The sequence below is a fragment of the Cibotium barometz genome, chromosome 17 (assembly GCF_041138505.1).
Source record: "Cibotium barometz isolate CiBa-2024 chromosome 17, ASM4113850v1, whole genome shotgun sequence".
NCBI lineage: Eukaryota > Viridiplantae > Streptophyta > Polypodiopsida > Cyatheales > Cibotiaceae > Cibotium > Cibotium barometz.
Window position 1 is genome coordinate 18,187,183 of NC_141062.1, and position 10,397 is coordinate 18,197,579.

The window sequence follows — 10,397 nt, forward strand, 5'->3', positions numbered from 1 at the left end:
TCTTCAAGTTATTGAACCATATTAAAGTCACCCCCAATAATCCAAATTCCAATGATCTGTCAGAGTTGGTGCAGCGAAAGCTTTACACAGGCAGTGAGCGAGAGAGAAGTTGACGCAGATGGAGAGAGAGAGAGGTTGGCGCACAACGCTTGACGTGTATTAGCAATGAATAGATAATGATTACAATGGGTGGGCATGGGTATTTATACCCTCACATTGGAAATGGCCGACTCATGTAGCATAAATTAAATAATAACTTATGCCCTTTGTTACGACTCGTTTCCACATGAGATACTACTTTTAACACCCTCTCTGTAGCTCATAGTGGGCATAGATGAAGAAACCAAGTCGATACAGATGCAACCATGGACACCTCAGTACTGGCCGGATACCAAGTACACCTCGGAAAATGCACCAAACAACCTGTCTCCTCAAGGAATGCCATCTTGAGCTTCAGCTGCCACATAGAATAATGAATTGCAGACAACTCCACATTCATGATCCCCCATTCGTTGAACTGTGAACACATCACGTTCAAAAAATCCTCTGAACCTTGAACTATCGACACATGACGCCCAAAATTCTCTGACAATGAACCAGGAACTCATCCCATCCATAGTCTGCTACCAATGAACTACGAACACATCACGTCCATAGATTTGTCAAGCTGTTCCATGCCAGATGCATGTGCCTTGAACTCCGACACACGGGTCCAAATCACCAAAACAGGAGCACAGACTGCCCCTCTCTGCCACTCACATGCCTCTCTCTAGCTGAAGCACGTGGTAGCATCCATCCACCAAGCTAGAATGCTGGAGCATGTGCCAGTGTAGTCCTCGCCACACCGGCAGACGCCGTAGCATCCCTAGTAGAATCACTGTCACTGTCATCCTCGTCAGCTTTGCCTTTGCCCTTGTCATTCGTCGAGCCTTGAGCTTTAGCTTTGGATTTGCAATCCCGAGCCAAATGCCCTCGCTTTCCGCACTTATAACAACGGCTCCTAGACTTCTTATTGGATTCCGATGCAGCATGTGCCGATTCTACATCCTTCGGAACTCGAATCTTGCCTTGGGAAATGAGCACTGCTTCCTCCTCAATGAGAAAAGAGCTGAGATCATCAAATTCCAGCTTTTCCTTCGTGACTTATAAGCGTAATGCCCTCGAGACCATCTCGTACTCCTCAGGCAACTTCGTAAGAACCAAGGCAGCTAACTGGGTACTAGTTAACGCACTCTTCATAGCCGATAACTGATCATGGATAACCTTTGCCTTTATTAGAAATGACTGCATAGAGGTCCCGGCTTCAAACTTGATGGAAAACAACTGGCCGAGAAGGGTTACTGCTCGCATTGTTGAGTCTCGATCAAACATTCCTGCAAGCTTTGACCACATTTCCTTGGCAGTCTTTAAAGTCTGAATGGCAGGGGAAATTTCCTTGGTGAGAGATTCTGCAATCGCCGACATCACCTTCGCATTGTGAGCATCCCAATCCACAAGAGATTTGAGAAACTCCTCCTCCTGAAGACGTGTGAACCGATTGCTATCCCTTCGGGGACGTTCCTCCGAGCCATCAACAATGTCCCATAAGCCTTTTCTGCTAAACCATAGCCTCATGATCAAGTTCCAATGCGCATAATTGTCGCCATTCAGTTTGTCATCCTTGCTCGAACACGGGAGTCCCATCTCGAAAACTCCGTCCACCTCTTCTCAGTCGACCCGGTCGCACGTCTCCTCCCTTCGCCTTCTCTTCTCCCAGCCGGCGGTTCTCTTGCGGCTGCACTCCTGCACGAGCGGTGCCACTGGCCTCCTCTTGCTCTGCCGCCTGACGACGTTAGGGTGCCGGACGCGGGCGATGGCTTGAACTTCCGTCTTGAACTCCTTGAAGCGCTAGGCACCTCCTTCGCCCAGCCATCGAACGGCCACCGGCAGCCCACTGCCCAGCACTACCTTGTACACGATCCCCAGGCCGCCCTTGCCAAGAACATAGGCGGACGCCCGCAGCAGCTCGTCCAGCTCGAATGAAAATCCCTTGTCCAGCGCCACCAGCTCACCTTGCTCCGGTGCCTTCGATTCTGAGCTCCCCTCCGACTCCTCGCTGCCCCTTGCACAGCAACTTTCTGTAGCTTTTGCTGGCCTTGGGTGCTTTGGCTGCTTCTTCAAGAAGAAACACAGGTTTGCTCTAGCCTTGATGCAGACGCAGTCTGCCGCGCGTCTCCTCCCTCGTGCCTTGTGTGTGTCCAAGGATCAGAAGCCTTCAAGCTCTGATACCATGTCAGAGTTGGTGCAGCGAAAGCTTTACACAGGCAGTGAGCGAGAGAGAAGTTGACGCAGATGGAGAGAGAGAGAGGTTGGCGCACAACGCTTGACGTGTATTAGCAATGAATAGATAATGATTACAATGGGTGGGCATGGGTATTTATACCCTCACACTGGAAATGGCCGACTCATGTAGCATAAATTAAATAATAACTTATGCCCTTTGTTACGACTCGTTTCCACATGAGATACTACTTTTAACATGATCAACATGAGGAAGCAAATCAGTAAGAACCTTCCAAAAGGAAATCCTCTTCCCTCTATGATTAGGTGCATATATATGTTTAGAATACCAATGTGTCTCCCATCCTGCATAACGATGATCCACTACGCTCTAATAGGCAGAATAATATATGCAAGGCAAGATAGGGACTCGCACCAAAATACATACATACACCACCTTTGGTCCCTATAGCTCCCGACCAAAAGGTGTGACCAGATAATAACTTGCCAAATCTACCACATTCGAGTTTATGCTCCTACAAGAGTAAAATGTCCATAGGACCTTCCATGATTGCAGAGTGAAGCTGGTTCTTTGATAAGTTGTTTCCGATGATGCAAAAAAACACCACCAAAGAGACAAACCTCATGAAGACAAGGTCGAAGACAAGGACTGAAAGTTACGAGTAGATCTCATGGTCAATGAAAGACCCCCTTTCAAGGCAGGAGCACGTCTCACGTAAGTGAGGGAGGGGAAATTCTCCAAGGAGAGGTCCACCTCCCATTCCAGGGAGAAATCCTTTCCCTTCAAGAATAAGAGAAGGGGACAAAGTGTGACGTATCGTCATCATTACATTCCAGCTGCAATGCATCCTCAACACCATGATAACAAGCATCCTCATCCTATGCAGAATCATCATCATGTGTAGCCAGGGATGCAAAGGGGTTAGGGCGTTTCACTGAGTGCAGGATGGAGGTCCAAGGACGCCTGCCATCCCTAACCATCATCTATCGTTGTGTAGTGTGCTGAGGTGCAGGAGACGCTGTGGGGGAGACATCTGATGAGCATGTCCATGCTGCCTCCTAATGCGGCCTCTAGATCCAAGATAATTTGATCCTATTGTGGCGGCAAACACCACATTGATCTGATCTACCAGCAATCTCCATCCTCAGTCAAAAATGGGACCCATCCGATATCTGTAACAAGATGTAATCAGTAGTGATGGAAGGATCAGGAACAAGAACAAAAACTCGGGGTACTCCATCAGAGGTGGCAGTAACCACCATAGAAGCAGACGAAGGTTGCCCTTGATGGACAGGTACTTCCAAGGCCTCACCAAATGCAACTCCTATGAAAGCCAATAGCTTCCAAAAAACCCATGGAAGAGCAGTAAGGCACTGATCCTTCCCCACAGGATCAAAGTCCAGCCGGTACTCGAATCAAGGGACGGGCGGACGGCTTGAACACAATGGGAATTTACCATGCTGGTGCAGGCAACAAAGCGGAGAAAGGGATGGAAGGCAGAAAAAACAGAGATGAGGGCGGGGGTAGCAAGAAAGGGCGGAAGGAAGATGCACACGCAGAAACGGGGCGTGCGCGACAGTACGGGCCGCCTCAGCTCGCTTTGAAGGAAATCCTCTCTTTGAGAAGTATTTCACTTCACAAAGTCCATAAATGAAATCATCCATTCTTGACAAATAGATATGTATTCTTAATCATATTTATATTAAGAATCTTATAATCCACGCACATTACCATTGCCTTTTCTTATCCACCAAGCAAATTGAGATGATTATATGCCTCATCTCTTTTAACTACTTCATATAGTACTCTCATCTAGTGGTTGCTATCACGCTCACTCTTATGAAGTACTCTCATCTAGTGGTTGTTATCACGCTCACTCTTGATTGAGTACATAGTAGAAGACATAGATCTCGCCTTCATTAACCCTTCGTGATTGTGCTGCTATAGACTTTTATTTGCACAAATTTTAAATGAATTTGGTAGGTCAAATTAGTACATTGTAATGAGGGGTTTTTATTACCTTATATATCTGTGTATTTTAAACAAAAGGTTAATGTGTTTAGCATGCATTAGTGATTTGCACAGTGTTGCCTAGATTGGTCCTTGCGTTAACGTTAAATAGAAAATAGTTTAAAACCAAACACAAACCACCAGTCGAGCGCACTTTGTCCATGTGCGACATTAAAAAACACTCTGCATACCCTAAGATATAACAATTTTCATTATTTCTCTAAGGTTTTAACGTAACCCTTTCTCAATGCTAAGAAACCTTTTCTCAAGTTGTTACTTTCAGAGGTTCCATAGAACCTCTTCTCTCCAAATGACAAAACCCCAAAATATATCTCTGATGTGGAACTCGCAATACACATCCAAGATTTGGACAATTTTTCAATGAAAAAGCCTTTATTTGGCTACTCGATTAATAGTTTGTATATGAACCCATACGCAACTCAATCAACAAATGAATAAAACCAATACTAATTATTGAGCTTCACAATCCTCAAAAGAAAGTCAGCTCATGTACCAAATGAAACACCCCCCGAGTACGATGAGTACCTGTAACTAATGGTCCAGATGTACATTGATAATACTTAACCTGGCACTTCCCAAAGAATGAGTCCCCCAAGGTATGAGAGCCACAAAGGAACTCACTCTAAAATGTGCCACAACTCACTCTAAAATGTGCCACACCCCAACTATGTGTAATCCAATAATCCGATTCACACTATAACGAATTGTCCGACCTCAATGGTCGTCTCGTTATGTCCAAAAAATGAAAAATAACAACCCCTCTCTTGGGCGAGCTCTCTATCTGTCAGACTGTGCAGCTCTACATGTTTGTGAAGCGTGCAGCTCTACATGTTTGTGAAGCTTTGTACTTCCCTAACATGTTTTGTGCAGTTTATGGCTGCACATGCAATCAACGAGGTGATCTGCTTCATTAAGCAGGTGTTTAATGATTCTTAATGTATGCAAACGTAGACTGTAATGTATATGAGACAGAGACTTGAATTGTACCGTGAGTTCATCCCCCTGCACAGGGGGACTTCCTGGACAATTTCCTATGAAGTTCACAGAGCCACTGCTATGAGATTTCCTCCTAGAAGCTGGCAAAAGGTCCTGCCAAAGGAGGAGGCACAATCACTATTCAAGAAAACATTGTCAACATAACAAACAAGCACTTGTAAACGTAGAGAGTAAATAAACCCATAAGAAAGCACTGCCAAATGCAGAGAACACATAAGCCATAGGAAACTGCTGCATTTTGCATAACGCTTCCGAGGTTCTTACCGACTGCTGTGCCAATAGACGCTCCATGACAATCTGTGCAGTCACTGCGGATGCAAATGTGAAGGGGGCCGTTATAGGTGCAGAGAAACTTTCCATGGCTTGATGTTGCTTGTCCCCCCCTTCTATTGTTCTTCTTCTTCTGGCATCAGAGCAAGGTGCCAGAGCCTTGGCCACTTCCAAAGCTGAGATGCTCCATGACCTGGAGAGAAACTCCATGGACTCTTGTGGTGTCTCTGGAGGCGGGAATGCAGAGCGGCTTAAGGGCAAACACATAGGAGCATCCTCCTCTATGTTCTCGAGAGGTTGAGAGAAGGGGAAATGCAGAGTAGAGTCTGTGAAGAGAGATTCTCTGTCAACCATGGTGAAGACTTAAGGGGGACTGGCTTGCTGGCTGTATGCTGGAAGGGCAAAGAGAGAGAGAGAGAGAGAGAGAGAGAGAGTTTAGGCTAAGGTATTTGGTAGGGGAGCTCAGAGATGAAGGGCAAGGGGGGGAAAGCCAGTGAGAAAGAATGGAAGAGCTAAGGTGGAAGCTGAGGGGTAATTGTAGGCTAGGAGGCTGTATGTGAGATCACAGATGAAAGGCTAAGCTATGCTTTGGGCCGCCAAGGGGAAGGGGAAGGGGAGGTGGGGCGGAGCATGTACAAACTGATACAATATTGCTTGTAGGTTGGATGGCAATGATTTGTAGTGTTGTACAAACTTGTATGCTGGCCTGTGTGCACTGTGAGTCTGGGGTCCTATTTTGGCCGGCTCCAAGTGTCCACCCTCACCCTGAGATCATGCTCTAGAATAAGTAATGATTCTCTCGCTCAGGGCCCGTGCTAAATGCTACCTGAGATTCCTGTCTGCTTCTTTTTTGCTTCTGATGCTGCAGGGACCGTGTCTGGCAAAATGCTATGTGAGGCTTGAGGAGCCTTGAGGGTTGCATGGCCTTCCTTGGTAGAGTGTAGGCAAAAATCTGCAGTGGATATTGTTGTGCTGTAGAGCAGCTCGACTTCTGATTTCTAGTGTAGAAAAAGTAGACTGTTGCAACAACAAACATCATTCTGAATAACGGCCGGGATCCCGCAAGGTAACAAAGGCTCGAGAGTCGAGACCAGAGACTCGCGTCTCGCGTCTAGAGACCCTAAAAGCCCTTAACTTTTAAGGACCTCAAAGCTATTAGTTAAGCATATTTTATAATAAATACAAAATCACAAATGCGTTGACCGTGCATACGTGTGCGTCCGACTGACAGTGTGTGGACCCTGGCGCTTTTTGCGCCTGCCGGCAAATAACCTCCTTTTTTTTTGAGAAAAAGGATGACCTCGGTTTTTATTGAAAAAAAAATGCATAGATTAAATCGGTTTTTAAAACTTCAATTCAAGGCTAGACAAAATAATAATATTATAACCTCAATTTGAGCCTCGAGTTTTATTTTTTTAAAGCCAACAATTTTTATTACTAAATTTTCATTTTCTCAATTTTTGAAAAACCTGTGCAAAACTCTAATATAATAAGCAAAAACAATTCTGCAGCAAAACCTTCCAATTTATAAAGGCTCTCAGTTTTGTGATTCGTTGAGAAATATGTTTTCTGGAATGCACGTCGAGCTGGGACACTTTGAGCTTGCGCCGTGCGTCCGGACCTAATTAACCTCAGCTCTTCCACACGTAAACACACACACCTTAATAGTAAATACCAGTCTTATCGCACTACAAGAAACCCTACAAACGCACTGCACACAAGTTATACCAATCCTACGGCACTGAGTGACCCATTTCACACGAGTTCTGTCAGGAAACACCCCTTTAGTTTAACTCTCGTCTTTCATTATATGTTTCACACAATTCCCGGAAAAAGTTGCTAAGCGGTTGCTCCCACGTAGCTGCAAATGCCTCCATGTTCTCTTATCCGCAGCCCCACGCCACATTTCTTTTTGCATTTCATAGCTCTCACCAAAAATAGAATCACTAAGGAAGCTTGCTAGTGACTAACAAACAATCAAGGTTTTGCCTTATGTTCACAATGATCTAGGAGAGATTTAAATGCAAATTGCAAGTTCAACAATAGGCTAAGTGACTAGGTCTAGCATGAAGATATGACCATTGATTTCTTAACTTCATCAATGTAGAGCTATCCCCAAAGTAGAGTATAGGATCGCCACTAGTACCTCTTCTCAACACTGACCAGGTGGCCTACTCGTCATTAGCTACTGGTATGCTTGTATTATCCACAAGAACACTAGTTGCATAGAATTAAGAGCAGCCTAAAGACTAGTCTCACCATGGATAGTTTTGAATGGTTCATGGTTAAACACTATCAACAACTACCAACAACTTCATCATCCTCCCTTCAAAAGCCACAAAAATCATTCATGCAACAATGAGAGTTCTCTTTGCACTTCACCACTTGTCAAAAGGTCTAGACACAAGTCACGTAAAGAAAATATAATTACTTGATTATTTGTGTTATTTGTTACCATCAAGCGTCATCATCATGAAGAATCATGAGGTCAATTTCCATGTGCTCATCAAATTTCTTGTCAAGGAGCAACCTCACATCTTAAAATAATGGGATAGCTATGATCAAGGTTTTTAGATTAATAACAATAGAATGTAGATGGCTAATGTATAGATACTATTAAGTGAAGGACAAGGAATGAAGTGTCCTACACTTATCCTCTCTTTTCTAAAAGTAATAGATTTTTAGATTAATAAGAATAGAATGTGGATAGCTAATGCATAGAGAATATTAAGTGAAGGACAAGGAATGAAGTGTCCTACACTTATCTTCTCTTTTCTAAAAGCAATATATCTGCACCTATGGTTGATTTTTCTTTAAGCTATTATGTTCTCTCCACATGGTCTTTGAACTCCTTGTGGGTAACATTGTACTCCTATGCCAGTTTCCTTTTTTTGCAATGTGAAAATCTACTTGTGCAATACAAAGCTTAGAAGTGACTTTCTTGACTACTAGCAGCCATGTTCCAAAGCTCTCTTCACCTTGAGTAGCTAAAAGAATGCACCTATTGTGCTACGTTATATGCAACTTATAGTATACAGATGAAGAATTTGTGGCTTTTAAGAAATACATATGGTTTTGTGAAAATAATCTTGTGGTGGCAAAGACAAAGAAGAAATAGTGGAATGCAAAAACAGTAAGAGAAGAATTTGAAATCCACTAAAGGAAAGATTCTTCACAAAGATTATCTAATAGCTTTTGGATTGAATACGCATGGATGTCAAGAAAGAATCTTCATGAACAAGGATCCCAGGAAAAAATTCAGGAAGTAAAGTGGTCATAATATGACTATAACGAATTGTGAATGGCATTCATGTTAGTGGCATGTAGTAAATGTGGGAAGAAAGGAGTTGTGGAAATGCAAGAGTGTGAGTTAGAGTACATTAACACATCAAGAAAAAATGTCCAAGATACATTTTCGGAGAGCAATCTCCAAGGTACAATAGCTTTGAGAAGCAATCTTTGGGAAGATCTCTCTAAGATGAAATCTCTTTGAGAAGCAATCTTTGGAAAGAACTCTTTGAGAAGCAATCTCTTTGAGAAGCAATCTCCAAGGTACGATAGCTTTGAGAAGCATTCTCATGGAAATGATCATTGCAAATGGAACTAGTTTGTGAAAGGAGTAAAAATAGATTCAAAGAGAGAGTGAAGGGGGGGTATAATTTGTGTCAAAACATAAAACGTCAAAAATCATCAAAGACCCTTTATAATAAGATATTATACTCTCTAGGGTGTGATAGGTAGAGGAGCTTATGCAGTGGTAGGGTTAACCACCCACATCAACTTGCATGAGATGATTAAACCACCATAGCATGTGAATGGTAGGGTTAACCACCCACATCAATTTGCATGAGATTATTAAACCACCATAGCATGTGAATACCAACATGCCACCATGACAAGAGTTTGGGTTATGCTGCTTGCCCTTGATAAAGACATTATTGAAAGATGAAAGACTATGTTATTATAGCATGTTACCTTCCCAATTAAAAGACATTATTGAAAGATGAACAACTATGTATTGTTACCTCCTAATTAAAAGGTGGAGGGATGCATATGGAAGTTATTATGTATCTCCATTGGGCAACTACAATTGCCACATAAAAGGCAACAAAGGGCTAGACATCGAGCTCTAGAGGTTGCCCAATGCCCAATGATATCTCCTAGACCCCCCCAGCCCCTTTAAAAAAAACCACCTTTTGGAATCATAATGTGAGAAGTCTCATGAATACCACACTCCAATTGTTAATGTTAGAACTTGGTCTTTCCAACTTGATAAGTGGGTGGCCAAAATCTCACATTTACACCTACATGTCCTACAGGCATCAGGCATTGGACTTTGCAAAGGGATTCAAATTTTGTGGGCCTTATGTTTGTCTACATAATAGCTCTCTATTCTATTATGCTCTCTTCAAAAGCATACTACATAGCTCTCTATTCTAGTATTCTCTCTTCAAAAGCATGCTATCTCTTGTGCTAATGTATTCTCCCACAACTAAACTTAAACAAAAAGCAAGGACTGTATCCTAGCCCCTTCAATTAACCATGGTTGTGCCTCTAATCAATTTTTGAGTGATTGCCCATTTGTTCTCTTAAGGTGGCTATGATTTTAAATTGAGTTTTGAGGCATTGCAACCTGCCTCATCTAGCAACAACGCTCTATAGATAATTATTGAGTCTCTCTTGCAACTAACCAGACTCTTGGTGTTCCATGTACTCTCTTGTATCGTTGTCTCAACTAATCTATGTACTGAGAGTATTTCTTACCTTTCTATCTAGTGTAGGTGCTCTTTGTAGCCCACATGTAATAATTTTTATGGTA

General features: G+C 43.0%; 1 protein-coding gene across 1 annotated transcript in view; it reads right to left on the reverse strand.

Annotated features, from left to right (window-relative positions):
- LOC147629729 (VAN3-binding protein-like) overlaps window positions 1-6,708 on the reverse strand; it is a 47,353-nt gene extending 40,645 nt beyond the window's left edge. The window contains exons 1-2 of the mRNA XM_086811271.1: window positions 5,573-6,708; window positions 5,300-5,401 (exon numbers count right to left, since the gene is read on the reverse strand). Of these exons, the coding sequence (XP_086667397.1) occupies window positions 5,300-5,401; window positions 5,573-5,932 (462 nt within the window). The 5' untranslated portion in view covers window positions 5,933-6,708. The remainder of the gene's footprint in view (window positions 1-5,299; window positions 5,402-5,572) is intronic.
- Between the last annotated feature and the right edge of the window lie 3,689 nt (window positions 6,709-10,397).